Here is a 15,320-nt window from a genome sequence, read left to right on the forward strand (position 1 = left end):
CTCGGTCCCTGCTCCTGCCCACCTAGCAGTTCGAAAGCACGTCAAAGCGCAAGTAGATAAATAGGTACCGCTGTGGCAGGAAGGGAAACAGCGTTTCCATGCGCTGCTCTGGTTCGCCAGAAGCGGCTTAGTCCTGCTGGCCACATGACCCGGAAGCTGTACGCCGGCTCCCTCGGCCAATGAAGCGAGATGAGCGCCGCAACCCCAGAGTCGGCCAAGACTGGACCTAATGGTCAGGGGTCCCCTTACCTTTACCTATGTTGCTTGTTGCTATCACTCTCTTAGCATCTCCCCTCCTTCCGTAGCACGACAGAGTGCTCAGAGTTTGGCTTTGCTAACATTTGGCAACTCTCTCTCTCTCTCTCTCTCCAGATGGCGCGGCCAATCCAGGTAAAGCCAGCGGACAGCGAGAGCCGTGGAGGTAGTTGTCATCTCTCCTTGTTTATTTTTGTCCCACCCACCCCACCCAACCCATTTTCTACCACCCTACTCAGGGAGGCCATTAAAAGCGAGCCCCTTGTACATATCTCAGTTGCTGTGCATGAAATCAAAACCTTCTCACCCCTTGCCTTTTCCTGTAAGACCTATTACAGTCGTTAAGAGTCGTCAACAGGCTCATCTCAGCTATCTGCCAATCTCCCATTCCCACCACCCTTCTGAGTAATACCCCTCCCCACCTTCTCACTATATAGAAGGATCTGGCAACTTCTGTTTCAGTGTATCTGAAGAAGTGTGCATGCACACGAAAGCTCATACCAAGAACTAACTTAGTTGGTCTTTAAGGTGCTACTGGAAGGGATTTTTTTGTTTTGACTATGGCAGACCAACACGGCTACCTATCTGTAACTAAAATCAAATATTAGCTTCTGGTTCCTACAGTGTTGTCCTCCCCTTAACATCTCAAAAGCCACCCACCTCTGTAATCAGGAATGTTGGTGGTGGTGGGGAGACGTATTAGGAAAACATATAAATGCAAGGGTGGTTTTTTTTTTTGCAATACAAAGGTGTATTAATAGATAGAATCACAGCATCACGGAATTGTGAAGTTGCAAAGGAACCCAAGCGTTGTCTAGCCCAGCCCTCTGCATTATAGGAATCACAGTTACAGATAGATAGATAGATAGATAGATAGATAGATAGATGATAGATAGATAGATAGAAAATAGATAGATAGATAGATAGATTATAGATAGATAGATAGATAGATAGATAGATAGATAGATAGAAAATAGATAGATAGATAGATGATAGATAGATAGATAGATAGATAGATAGATAGATAGATAGATGATAGATAGATAGATAGATAGATAGATAGATAGATATAGATAGATTTTTATTTATACCCCACTCTTCCTGGTTCAGAAACCCCAGGCTCAGGGCGGCTAACAACAAATTTGAAACAATTGATGCAACAAAAAATAGCATAAAATACAGTATAAAATGTGAATAACAGTAAATTCAGAATTCAAAAATCAATTTAGGGGGGAAATCCATCCAGTAAACATTAGATGATCACCGGGGCTAGCTGGCTAAATTAGTCCTATTTGGGTCGGCAAGGAGACCTGGGGAGAATTAGCTGTGGGATCCCAAAGCGGGTAATCTTCATAAAAAGGGGAGGGGGAGGGAAGGAAGGGGAATAAAAGATCAGGCTAAGTTCAAGTTGAAAGCCAGGCGGAATAGCTCCATCTTACAGGCCCTGCGGAAGGAGGTTAAATCCTGCAGGGCCCTGGTCTCATGGGACAGAGCATTCCACCAGGTTGGAGCCATCACTGAGAAGGCCCTGGCCCTGGTGGAGGATAATCTGACTTCCTTAGGACCCGGGACCTCTAAACTATGATTATTCATGGCTCCCTCGGCCAATAAAGCGAGATGAGCACCGCAACCCCAGAGTCGGCCACGACTGGACCTAATGGTCAGGGGTCCCTTTACCTTTACCTATATGCAAAACAAAAAACCCTTGCATGTAGAAGGTTAGCATGTCAGGGCCCAGAGTCCTAGCTTAGCCCTTCCCCTGAAGAGCTAGTTGTCTAAGTGCAGGGCAGTGTCTGATTTGCTTTTTTTTTTTAAAAGAGAGAGGGAGTGGGAGCATTTAAACCTCTGATCCTAGACTTCATACTTCAATGCCTGCCTTAAATCACCTCCCACCCGAGCTCCAAGGATGGAGAGTTACAGAATTTCAGTAGATAATAAGGTTTTGTTCCACTCTCCCAGCCGAATAGCACCCTCCAGTTTTGTTTCCCATAGGTTCTGACCATCCCCCGCTACAGTTATGGGGGGGGGGAGGGCGGAGAAAGTGAACTCTCTCCTCTTTCTCGCGCTCTCATTGTTGGAGTAGCGTTTCTATGGAAACCCATCATTTCCCAGAGGCTGCTATAACTCAGGGCCAGATGGGCTTTTCGGATGTAAGAGGAAGGGGGTGGGGGAGGGGGACGTGGGGAGTAACTCAGGATAAGACGATAAAGAGCATTTTAAAAGGGGGGAGCAGGGAGAAATGGCTGTGTTTGTTGTTAAATAAATGAGGTCACGCAGATAACCGGCCGCGAAACGCACCTTGGCTTATCCTCTTATGCTCGTAGCTGCAAGTTGTAGCCAAGCTCAAGTTTGGAGTAGTGTGTCTGCTCACATCCGATCAGAGCTACTCGTTGACTCTCCTCCCCTACGTAAGAACATCCCTGCTTCTGGATCAGGCCCGACGGGATCTATCTAATAACAACAACAACAACAACAACAACAACAACAACAACAACAACAACTTATTATTTATACCCCGCCCATCTGGCAGCTCCAAAAAAATATTAAAATACTGTAATACATCAAACATTAAAAGCTTCCCTAAACAGGGCTGCCTTCAGATGTCTTCTAAAAGTCTGGTAGTTGTTGTTCTCTTTGACATCTGGTGGGAGGGCGTTCCACAAGGAGGGCGCCACCACCGAGAAGGCCCTCTGCCTGGTTCCCTGTAACTTGGCTTCTCACAGTGAGGGAACCGCCAGAAGGCCCTCGGAGCTGGACCTAAGTGTCTGGGCAGAACGATGGAGGTGGAGACGCTCCTTCAGGTCTAGTGGGCCTCTGAGGCCGTTTAGAGCTTTAAAGGTCAGCACCAACACTTTGAATTGTGCTCGGAAACATACTGGGAGCCAATCTGTCTCGAGAGACAATGGAGTGTGCTTCCAGGGGTCAAACCACTGCATTTGCAGCAGCAAAATGACCTCCGCTTCATCGACTACGGGCCCCAGAAGTCAGGATCCCCTCCAAAACTGTGCCAAAGGCATAGAATCGAAGGATTGGAAGGGACCATGAGGGGCATCTAAGTCCAAGCCCCCTGCGATGCAGAGATCTTTTGCCCAACTTGGGTCTCGAACCAGCTACCTTTGGATTTAGAGCCGCATGCTCGGCCAGCTGAGCTATCCCATATTCACTGCCACAAGAAGCACCTGTGGATAAAGGGAAGAGCGTATTGCTCGTCTTCATCCCTTTGGCAGATTTTGAGAGTGTCAAATGAGGTGCTCTTTCGATCAACAGGTTTGCTGACCAGGCAGGTGAATGTGGATTCAAAAGTTTCTGTTGCACCAGAACGTGGGTAGGCAAACTAAGGCCAGATCTGGCCCAATCGCCTTCTAAATCCAGCCCACAGACAGCCCGGGAATCAGCATTTCAATCTGCATATTCTTGTGGAAAGTGCAAATTTGATAGTTCTGTTTCTGAATTGAATTTCTCATTGTTGTAAACAAAATCTGCCCTTTTCCCCTTATGGGGTATCCAAGAGCCCGTATAGAGTCCTTACGTGAGTTCCCTACTGGTAGAGGAAAACAACAGAGGCCAACCAGAAAATATTGAGAAGCAAAGCAGCTAGTAAGACTGATCTTTATTGATCTGTTGCAACAGGGTGCTCCCCTCACCCACAGGAAAGGAGGAGGAACCCTGAACAAAGGTGTGCCCGTCCTTATATAGACATTTTAAATTCCCTGCCCTGGAGCTCAAGACCACCCCTCCATACACCATACATACACCACAGAAGGGGTGTAGCCCAAGACCACCCCCCACAAACATCGTACCTACATCACAGAAAAGGCGGTCTACAACAGAAATTTGAGTGTGTGGTTGTTTTTCCTGTCTGCCAGGTTATCTGATAATGCCTTATCTGATTGCCTTTCCTGGTAGTCTGGCCATTCCTTTGAGATGGTGATTACCCAATTCCTGTAAGTTTTTTTCACCTCCTCCCTTGTTGCAGAGAAACATTTGGTCAGTGTGGGAGTCAAAATGGTTTCATTCCGGTCTTCCTGTGCTGATCTATGTACGTGCTTGGTTGGTACATTTATGAACATTTATTATATATATAAGGCCTTAAATTTTGTTATTACATCCTCTGTCCCTGTGATGCAGCAATTCTTCCTTTGGCCCCATCCAATGGGGCTTAGGAGGAGACTCTGAATCATACAATTGCAGAGTCGGGAGGGACCATGAGGGGGCATCTAGTCCAACCCCCTGCAATGCAAGAATTTCCCCCCCCCCCACGTAGGGCTCAAACCCACGACCCTGAGATTAAGAGCAGCACTGGGAGCAATCAACCCCAAAACGCAGCCCTCTGCTTTCCCCCAGACACCATTCATTCACATGGGAGAGAGGATTAATCTCTGCCCCACACTCCTGTCACTGTGGGGGGATAGTTCTGCCCTGTGCGTCTCGGTAAACCCCGCAAGACGAAGCAACTGCAAGCTCTTTGGCCCTGCCCAACATCTTCGCTTGATGCAAATATTACCATACTTTTCGCTCTATAAGACGCACCAGACCACAAGGCGCACCTAGTTTTTGGAGGAGGAAAACAAGAAAAAAATATTCTGAATCTCAGAAGCCAGAACAGCAAGAGGGATCGCTGCGCAGTGAAAGCAGCAATCCCTCTTGCTGTTCTGGCTTCTGGGATAGCTGCGCAGCCTGCATTCGCTCCATAAGACGCACACACACTTCCCCTTACTTTTTAGGAGGGAAAAAGTGAGTCTTATAGAGCAAAAAATACGGTACATATCAGCACCCACACATTGCCAATCATAATTACAGGCGCTTTGCTAGAGATGAATAAATAAAGGAGCAGGCTGGAGGGGTGGAGGGGGGGTGAGGTTAGGAGGGGACAGCAACAGACCCTACACACATCCATTCCCCCTTCTCCTTCCCACTCTGCAACCGTGTTCATGTGGGCATGTGGCTTGCCACGACGGCGCTTGTCGCAAGCAGTGTGGCTGCCCAGCCTGGCGAGACTAATCGGTTCAGGCAGGGCTTCCGCTCGGGGCTGCCTGCATCACATGCAGAAAGCGAGATCCCAGAGCGAATGTTTGTGTGCTTCTGGTGGCTTACTCATCGGGGAGGGGCCTCCTTTCCCCCCCCCCTCCTGCTCCCACTGGCGTAGCAAGCGAGAGGGAGATGTGCAGCAGGTTATCCCCAGTTGTTGCTGTTATATTTATACCCCACCTTTCCCTCGCTGGCAAGGACTTAAGCAGGAGTGTCAGCTTGGCTCCGCTACTGTGGGTGCCCGGGGCCCTGAGTGCCATGCGCCGTGCATGGCGCTGGCAGCGAAATCTGTGGGTGCCTGGCCCCTTCATGCGGGATTTTGTGGGTGCACCCAGGGAACTGGCACCTACAGACTCAAAGCAGCGTACAGATTCTATTTTTAAAGAAGCTGCTGAATTGCAACTCATTACCAAACTCAAAACCATGGAGAGACCTGGTCTGAACAAAGACATTGGATTCTTATCTCATTATACATGACTAAGCCATTTTTCACCTTCTCACCCCTTGCCTTTTCCTGTAAGACCTATTGCAGTCGTTAAGAGTCGTCAACAGGCTCATCTCAGCTACCTGCCAATCTCCCATTCCCACCACCCTTCTGAGTAATACCCCTCCCCACCTTCTCACTATATAGAAGGATCTGGCAACTTCTGTTTCAGTGTATCTGAAGAAGTGTGCATGCACACGAAAGCTCATACCAAGAACTAACTTAGTTGGTCTTTAAGGTGCCACTGGAAGGATTTTTTTTATTTTTAAAAAGTACAGTTAAAAACATGGAGGGGGGCGGGGGGCCCACAATCATTTTAGAAAATTAAACATTGATAGAGTTAAGACCGTATATACAGGCAACAACCAATGTACATACATCCAACTGATGTGCGCTTGTACGCATCGCCGCAACCCAGAAGTGGCCGGAAAAGGGGGTGTAGCGTAGGGTTACCAGGCGTCCCCGCTTCCTGGGGACAGCCCCCCGGATTTGCAGGTCTGTCCCTGGACCAATTCCGTCCCCAGAATGTCCGCAGATTTGCAAATCTGTCCCTGGGAAACGTGGCAGTGGCAGCCTCAGCAGCTCGGAGCCAGCCTGGTAGCGCAGTTGGCTCTGGCTGGCTCCGGGCTTCTGACTGCTGCTGCCATCGCCACTGCTGAAGGGGAACCGGGGATGTCCGGTGGTACAGATCTCCTGCCCCCTTCCCCTTTTGTTTTGACTGATGTGGGAGGTTTGGTAGCTGTGGGCGGGCGGCTGTTGCTCAGGAGGGCGCAAGGTGCGCAGTTTCTCTGCTGGGCAGGTGCAAAGCCCTTCTTTCGTACCCTGTGAAACATAAATGCGCAGAGTTTTTAAAAAACTGGGCAATGGCGCACTGCCCGCCCATGACTCCCGAGCCTCCCCCGATCTCCTTCCCCCTTTGTTTTGACAGATGGGGGGAGGCTTGGGAGCCGCAGGGGGGGCAGCCATTGGCCAGTTTTTTATGTTTCACAGGGTGCAAAAGAAGGGCTTTGCACCTTTATACAACATGCATGTGTGCTTGGGCCCGGGGTCTTTTGCCTCACCACAGTGGCGTAGCGTGGGGGGTGCAAGGGGGGCCGGCCACACCGGGCGCAACATCTGGGGGGGGCGCGCTCGCTGCCTCCGGAGCAGTGGCGTAACGTGGGTTGTCAGCACCCGGGGCAAGGCAAGTAATTTGCGCCCCCTAATCCGTGGATTTGCGCACCCTAACCCTAACCCCCAGATGTTGCGCCCGGTGCGGCCCGCCCCCGCTGCACCCCCCACGCTACACCACTGCTCCGGAGTCGCCGAAGAGCCTCGGGCGCAGGCTGTAGCAGAGCCCCATGTCTTGCGGAACCGACGAGCTGTGCGCGCGTCCGGGCTGAAGGCGTCCGGCAGGCAGCGGCTCTCAGCGCTCGCCGCGGTCCCCGCACATCAGGGCCGCGGAGGACGCGCCAGGCAGCCCCTCCTCACAGCCCTGCCTCCGCCGCTGCTGCTGCAGCTGCTGGGCCATGTTGCATTTTCCTCGCCTCTCTGCCCCCCTCCTCCTCCGGGCAAGCGGCGTTGTTTGGGCGGCAGCGCCAGCGGCAACTCGCCTCAGATCGGCAGGTTAGGGGTTGGGGGGGGCAAATTACTTGCCTTGCCCCAGGTGCTGACAACTCACGCTACGCCGCTTCCTCACCATCCCCACTACTGACTCCCTGTTGCTACTCAGCTTTGGGCTGCGGGAATCCAAAGGGTCCCCGGATTCATTGAAAAAAATCTGGTAACCATAGTGTAAGAGGGCTTATGCCTGATCTGCTGTTGGGGTCCGCTAATCGGCTGCCTTGGTCATTGAAAAGCCAATAAATGCCATAGACAGAGGAGATTCCCATAATCACTACTGATGCAAGGTGGGGGTCAGGAATGAATACCCCCCCAATGGAAAACAGTCATTGCCTGTACCTAAGAATCTGTTCAAACTATGCAAACGATTACAATGAAAACAGCACTGCTCCAGTCCTTTCGTGGAAAGCAGTCGGTTCCACAAAGCCTGTTTGTACAAGATTCTTCTTCCTTGCCGGCAGGAGAGCAAGGAGGGTGACCGTCTAACTTCTCTAGGGAGGGAGTTGCCTGGAAGCAGCCCCCACCACACCCCTAGAAGGCCCTCTCCTGAGTCCCTACCTGTTGATCCATTCCTTTTTTTAAAAATCTCAAGAATGGGATTGTGCTCTCAGCGGCAGGTCTTTGCTTCTGAGCTCCGGTGAGGATATAATAGTGCAAAAGGCTACATAACCAAAAAGAGAAACTGAGATAATTAAATGCTGAAAATGCGAGTATTTTTTCTAAGGCCTGCACAGACGCACAACATTTTGTTCCGGAATGCGTAGAGTGCTCTGTGCATAGTCTGTGCAGAATTTAGATCTGTTGCATTTTTGTGGTTTGTTTGGCCCCTGAAAAGCATTTATACATTTCATAAAATTTATACGCTGCTTGATTGCAGTTTTCCAAAAAGATAAAGGGATAAAATTACTAATAAGAAAGAAATAACAACAATACAGTGGTACCTCTGGTTACGTACTTAATTTGTTCCGGAGGTCCGTTCTTAACCTGAAACTGTTCTTAACCCGAGGTACCACTTTAGCTAATGGGGCCACCGCTGCACGATTTCTGTTCTCATCCGGAAGCAAAGTTCTTAACCCGAGGTACTATTTCTGGGTGAGCGGAGTCTGTAACCTGAAGCATCTGTAACCTGAAGCATCTGTAACCTGAGGTAAAGGTAAAGGGCCCCCTGACCATTAGCTCCAATCGTGGCCGACTCTGGGGTTGCGGCGCTCATCTCGCTTTACTGGCCAAGGGAGCCGGCGTACAGCTTCCGGGTCATGTGGCCAGCATGACTAAGCCGCTTCTGGCGAACCAGAGCAGCGCATGGAAACGCCGTTTACCTTCCCGCCAGAGCGGTACCTATTTATCTACTTGCACTTTGATGTGCTTTCGAACTGCAAGGTTGGCAGGAGCAGGGACCGAGCAACGGGAGCTCACCCCGTCATTGCGGGGAATCAAACCGCCGACCTTCTGATCGGCAAGCCCTAGCCTCTGTGGTTTAACCCACAGCGCCACCCGCGTATTTGTTGTTGTTGTTCTGGCCCCCCTCCCCAAGTTAAAATAGCAGTATTCTTAGTCGGATGAATGGTCCGCCCAGCTCATTCTTGTCCAAACTGACTGGCGGCGGCAGCTGTCCAGCCTTTCAGGCAAGGCAGGCTGTCCATCCCTACCTGCCGGGGAGTGAAGCTGGGACTTTCTGCATGCAGGACAGGTGCCCAGCCTGCGATGGACCTCGCAGCATGCAGCTTGGGGACGGGAAACCCCGTGCCTCACAGCCCATCTCCCAAAATCAAAACAGCAGCAATCTCTTTCCAGGTCACTGCGTCCTCCAACAGATCCTGCCCCCTTTGCAATTCCTCCTGACACACGTCGCCTCCGATCCGCTCCCCTTCCAAGTCAGACCCTCTGATCCTGTCGCTTGCAATAAGGCATTCCTTGCATGGTTCCTCAACACGTTCCTTCCCTTTGTCAACGCCCCCCTGGGCATCTGTGCGGCACCCCACTGGGGGAATGTCACATTTTTTTATCCGTTTGCCAAGATGACTCCTCTTATGGGTTTAAAAAAAGAGAGACGATGCAATATACCCTGTGGAGCTGTCATCCCCAGAAATATGCCCCCAAAACACTTTACCTAAATCCGCCCTGCTGATAACTGGTTGCAGCGTCTTCTGAAGCCCAGAAACAGCAGCCCAGAAGGAATGCAAAGACTTTCTCCCTCTTCATTAGTAGAGTGAAGAAGAGAAAGGAGAAAGCCAGGAGAAAGCCGTTTAATCGGGTAGCTCAGCTCTTGCAAAGCTTTCAAGTGTATTTGGTGCAAGATAACCCACTTTCTCCGATAAGAAAAGCTGTGGGTTTGTTGACCTGTAAAGAATTATGGAAGATGGACCCATATACAGTGGTACCTCGGGTTACAGATGCTTCAGGTTACAGACGCTTCAGGTTACGGACTCCGCTAACCCAGAAATAGTACCTCGGGTTAAGAACTTTGTTTCAGGATGAGAACAGAAATTGTGCGGCAGCAGCAGGAGGCCCCATTAGCTAAAGTGGTGCTTCAGGTTAAGAACAGTTTCAGGTTAAGAACAGACCTCCAGAATGAATTAAGTTCTTAACCCGAGGTACCACTGTATAGGACTTCTCTTACTTTGCATAATTTCTCATCAACATTTACTATGCTGCATGATGTATTCTCCTTTTGGTGGGATGTGGGTGGTGCTGTGGGTTAAACCACAGAGCCTAGGGCTTGCCGATCAGAAGGTCGGCAGTTCGAATCCCCATGACGGGGTGAGCTCCCATTGCTCGGTCCCTGCTCCTGCCAACCTAGCAGTTCAAAAGCACATCAAAATGCAAGTAGAAAAATAGGTACCGCTCCAGCAGGAAGGTAAACGGCGTTTCCATGCGCTCTGGTTTCCATCACAGTGTCCCGTTGTGCCAGAAGCGGTTTAGTCGTGCTGGCCACATGACCCAGAAAGCTGTCTGTGGACAAACACCGGCTCCCTTGGCCTGAAAGCGAGAATAGTCACCTTTGACTCGACTTGACCGTCCAGAGGTCCTTTACCTTTACCTTTTTACCTCTGTTTCTGGTAATTGTAGGAAGGGTGAAGGTAAAGGGACCATTAGGTCCAGTCGTGGCCGACTCTGGGGTTGTGGTGCTCATCTCGCTTTACTGGCCAAGGGAACCAGCATACAGCTTCCGGGTCATGTGGCCAGCAGGGCTAAGCCGCTTCTGGCGAAACCAGGGAAGCGTGTGGAAACACCGTTTACCTTCCCGCCGGAGTGGTACCTATTTATCTACTTGCACTTTGACGTGCTTTCAAACTGCTAGGTAGGCAGGAGCTGGGACCGAGCAACGGGAGCTCACCCTGTCGCGGGGATTCTAACCGCTGACCTTCTGTTCGGCAAGCCCTAGGCTCTGTAGTTTAGACCACACCACCACCCGCGTCCTCTATGCAGGAAGAGTAGGATTGCCATATTTCAAAAAGTGAAAATTCGGACACAAACATTGTCTAGGACATTTGCCAACACGTCTGGATTTTCCAAGACATTACAACGATTGCTAACTGGACAATTTCAGACTGCCGTGTTCTAGCTCTGAATGAACGTATGGCAACCCTAAGGAAAGGGCACTGAAGCCTTCCCTCTGGTTTCTGAGATATCACAATGCTTTCGTGCCATGCCCTTTGAAACATATCTTCAAATCGATAAGCACCAGAAACACCCGCAATTTTAAAAACAGGCGCACACATTGTGTGGCTTCATAGTTGCTGCAAAATCTCATCATTAAATGCTGCTAAATGTACATGATTGTTGTGTCCTTCCTTTCCACCTTGGAAACTGTCGTTCTATACAGGGGACTAGGGATCTCCATCACATCCCTACCCCCCCTTCAGAATATAGAGAGCTTGAACCCAAGACCGTGAGATAAAGATAATAGACGGCACCTTTGCAAAACTAGTATCTTTGGGGTTCCTTGGGGTAGTGGATTGCTGAGGCATTCCCAAAGTAAAGGAAGGATTGAACTCTGATTAATAAGAATAGACACAGAGGCTTGAACCAGCAAGACTCTGGGAAGGGTGCGTATAATAATCTCTGCCTCTAGCCCCTGGCCCAGGTCGTTTTATTCACAAAAGAGCTTTTTACAGAGTGTTCGTAAGAACCAATCAGATTTCTTCTGAGCATTTCAACGAACCTCACGTGGGGTCAAAGTTAAACTACCAAAACTAATCAAGCACACATATTTCTGGGGTAAACAAAGAGCAGAACTACAAAGGAGTGCATTTGGCAACCCCTGAGGTCATAAACAAGCAAAATACATGATAAGAAGGATGGCCAAGAGGACAGCGATCATTATCACCTTTATGTGAGACCTGTTTCCTGGCCCAAAGACTAACATCCTAAGATTAACATATCTGAAAAGCTACATCAAAGAAACTGCCCACTATCTTTGATGACCCATGACGCCTGCCTGTCTAAGCAACTGGGCTGTGTACATGACTTGTGAAGAGAGAGAAATGGACAGTAGAGGAAATGGCCAGAGATACAGAGGGTTGTGGATTTGATCAGAAATTATTGTCAATGTATCGAACCCAGTCAACACAATGCATTCATCGTGGACACAATGGCTTGATGCATATTTTATAATTCCTCATAGTAATCCCACCTGACCCCACACTCTGGATACAGTGGTGCCCCACAAGGCGAATGCCTCGCAAGACGGAAAACTCGCTAGACGAAAGAGTTTTCCGTTTTGGAGGTGCTTTGCAAAACGAATTTCCTATGGGCTTGCTTCGCAAGACGACAATGACTTGCGAGTTCCTGCTGGTTTTTTTTCCTCCCCCCCACCCTTTTTCTAAGCCACTAAGCCGCTTATCAGCTGATCTGATCAGCAGATAAGCCGCTAAAAGCAGCTAAAAGCCGCTAATAGCGCTAATCCGCTAATCCTTCAATGGGCTTGCTTCGCAAGACGAAAAAACCGCTAGACGAAGAGAATCACAGAACGGATTATTTTCGTCTTGCGAGGCACCACTGTAATTGCACTCCTACAGATTGCCCCATCTTTCCCCCCTCCATCCTGAGAGACCCACAGAAAGTTGATGGTTCTGTGGTTTTCTTTTCTTTTCCCCTCTCTAGGGGACCGAAAGCTCTTTGTGGGAATGTTGAACAAGCAGCAATCGGAAGAAGACATACTGCGCCTCTTTGAACCTTTCGGGGTCATTGATGAGTGCACGGTGCTCAGAGGGCCGGACGGCAACAGCAAAGGTCAGTCTCTGGTCCTCCGTCCATCTAGGATGGGGGACGATTCTTTTGCCTAACGTGGGTTTCAAACCCACCACTCTGAGATTAAGAGTCTTGTGCTCTACTAGCTGAGCTGTCCCTTCAAGAACAGACTTGACCTCTTCTCGAAGGGAACAGTTGCTTGCAAATTCAGTCCGTTTTGAAACTGGTTTCACTCCCAAAGCACTCCGCAGAGAGCTCTGGGAATTGGCTGTCCTCAGGCTTCATTATTATTAATTATTATTATTATTACATTCTTTGAACTCGGGTGCCTCACAGCATCTCTCACGGGGGGAAAACAATAGCAAAACGGCATTCACCTTGAGGACTAGTCTCTTGCTTTTGCATTTATGCCTTGCCAGGTTTGATTGGCGAGTTTTGGAGAGCCATTGTAATAAATAATCGGTGGCAGTGCTCTTACACCTTCAGCAAGGCTATCGGCTAATGTAAAAGAGGGGGGGAAACACCCTCTTGATGTGCTGTGCAGGGTCGCATGTTATTATGGTGTGTGAAAAGAGTTGGGAACCTCGGGCTCGAGAACCCAATGTGGCCCCCAGGGCTCTCTGCCTGGCCCTCAAAACCACACCTTGTATTTGAACTGTGATAATGACTCTTCCTTGACTCTCTCTCTCTCTCTCTATCTCTCTGTGTAAAAACTTATAAGCTTTGTGTGGCTGGAAGGTCGCCTATGGCTCAAAAGTCATGCCATATGCTTGCTTGTAGTGTGGAGTTGCTCCTGGCATGAATGGAGGCCATGGGAAATTAAGTAGGGCGGGGGGCCATGGGAATTTTGCACAAAGAGGGGTCCATGGGAAATTAAGTAGGGTGGGGGGCCATGGGAATTTTGCACAAAGAGGGGTCCATGGGAAATTAAGTAGGGTGGGGGGCCATGGAAATTTTGCACAAAGAGGGGCCCATGGGATTCTTCCCTCCCATTTGAACAGGCCAATGTTCCATAAACTATACTTTCCTCCAGCTCTGTTCTCACTTGCAGCTTTCCTTTCTGTCCTCCTCTTCTCTCTCTCTCTGTCTCCTCTGACGCCCCCCAGGCTGTGCCTTTGTTAAATTCTCCTCTCACACGGAGGCCCAGGCAGCGATCCACGCCCTTCATGGCAGCCAAACTATGCCTGTGAGTAAGGTGCCATCAGAATTTGGGGTGGGTGGGTGGGTGGTTGGGTTCCTTTGGGGTGCGAGCCAGCGTCGCAAACCGGCCATTTGCCCAAGGCGAGTCGAAATCCTCCAGAGGGGAACAGCTGATGGGAAAACGAGTCACAATATGGCGGATCCGTGTGGGAGGTTTGTGGGGGTACCAGTGCTGCCCTATCCAAGGACTCAGCTAGAGAGCTGCAAATAAAGCATTTTAAGTGCAATGTACAAATGTAACACTAGGTGGCGACAGGGAGCTATGCAAAATTCAATTTATTTTTCAAAACGTTTTTTTTTATAAAAAGCATTTTTGCAGCGTTTTTTTTAAATATGTGTGTAGATTCCACCCAGATTAAAGTTTGGGCTGTTGCATGACATTGTGGTGGTGAAGGAGACCTAAGCAGACACAAGAGAAAGGAGCCCATCTGGGAGAAGGAAAACTCTGATCCTAAACCTCCACTGTCTTACGGGACATGTTTGAGAGAAGAACAAATTCAGGAGCACATGCCCTCCACCATTTCATAGAATCATAGAGTTGGAAGAGACCACAAGGGCCATCGAGTCCAACCCCCTGTTCCACTGTCGAACAGCTCTCAGATGCTGCTCTGATCAGATTTTTATTCTCTCTCTTTCTTCTTTGGCTGCCCTCAATTTCTTGACATCTCTCTCTTTCCAGGCAGCTTTTAACAAGGAGGGTTGGGGGTTTTGGGGGGTGGGTGGGAAAGGAACTGTTAATGACTGTCAGTGGGGCTTTGTAGGGTTCCGGGCAGCTCTAACCACATTGGCCACCGAGCTGCGCTTGCCGAAAACAAGACTCCAGTCTGCATGATTTGGAATAAAGGGCTGATTTAAATCTGAACTGCCCTGTGCAGTGTTAAATTGCTGGTCCTCCCTGGCTGCTGTTGTCTGCACGGACTGGCAGCAGCTGTGCAGGGAGTCGCGCCCAGTCCTCCTTGGCTGCCGCTGTGCTAGAGAGGAGTGGCAGGCAGCAGGAAGCTCTCCGCAGCCGATCTCAGGACAGTGATGGAACCATAAAACTGCAGAGTTAGAGGGTACCCCAGGGTCATAGGATAGAATCATAGAATCATAGAGTTGGAAGAGACCACAAGGGCCATCGAGTCCAACCCCCTGCCAAGCAGGAAACACCATCAGAGCACTCCTGACATATGGTTGTCAAGCCTCTGCTTAAAGACCTCCAAAGGAGGAGACTCCACCACACTCCTTGGCAGCAAATTCCACCCTCGAACAGCTCTTACTGTCAGGAAGTTCTTCCTAATGTTTAGGTGGAATCTTCTTTCTTGTAGTTTGGATCCATTGCTCCGTGTCCGCTTCTCTGGAGCAGCAGAAAACAACCTCTCTCCCTCCTCTATGTGACATCCTTTTATATATTTGAACATGGCTATCATATCACCCCTTAACCTCCTCTTCTCCAGGCTAAACATGCCCAGCTCCCTTAGCCGTTCCTCATAAGGCATCGTTTCCAGGCCTTTGACCATTTTGGTTGCCCTCCTCTGGACACGTTCCAGTTTGTCCGTGTCCTTCTTGAACTGTGGTG

The 15,320-nt window shown here is 49.6% G+C and overlaps 2 protein-coding genes across 4 annotated transcripts in view; one reads left to right on the plus strand and one right to left on the minus strand.

The window, feature by feature from the left end:
• LOC310697542 (vesicle transport protein GOT1B-like) overlaps window positions 1-15,320 on the minus strand; it is a 112,000-nt gene that overhangs the window by 43,286 nt on the left and 53,394 nt on the right. The window lies entirely within an intron of this gene.
• Window positions 1-15,320, plus strand: part of CELF5 (CUGBP Elav-like family member 5) — a 69,304-nt gene that overhangs the window by 39,057 nt on the left and 14,927 nt on the right. For 2 of the 3 annotated variants that reach the window (XR_014521011.1, XM_083483948.1), the window contains exons 3-5: window positions 373-424; window positions 12,476-12,604; window positions 13,669-13,748. Coding sequence is in view for 2 of the 3 variants with exons in the window: in XM_083483948.1 (XP_083340074.1) it covers window positions 373-424; window positions 12,476-12,604; window positions 13,669-13,748 (261 nt within the window). In the remaining variant the exon portion in view is untranslated. The remainder of the gene's footprint in view (window positions 1-372; window positions 425-12,475; window positions 12,605-13,668; window positions 13,749-15,320) is intronic. The other variant, XM_083483949.1, reaches the window with a different exon arrangement.

The sequence above is a fragment of the Podarcis liolepis genome (assembly GCF_965112155.1).
Source record: "Podarcis liolepis genome assembly, chromosome: 18".
Classification (NCBI taxonomy): domain Eukaryota; kingdom Metazoa; phylum Chordata; class Lepidosauria; order Squamata; family Lacertidae; genus Podarcis; species Podarcis liolepis.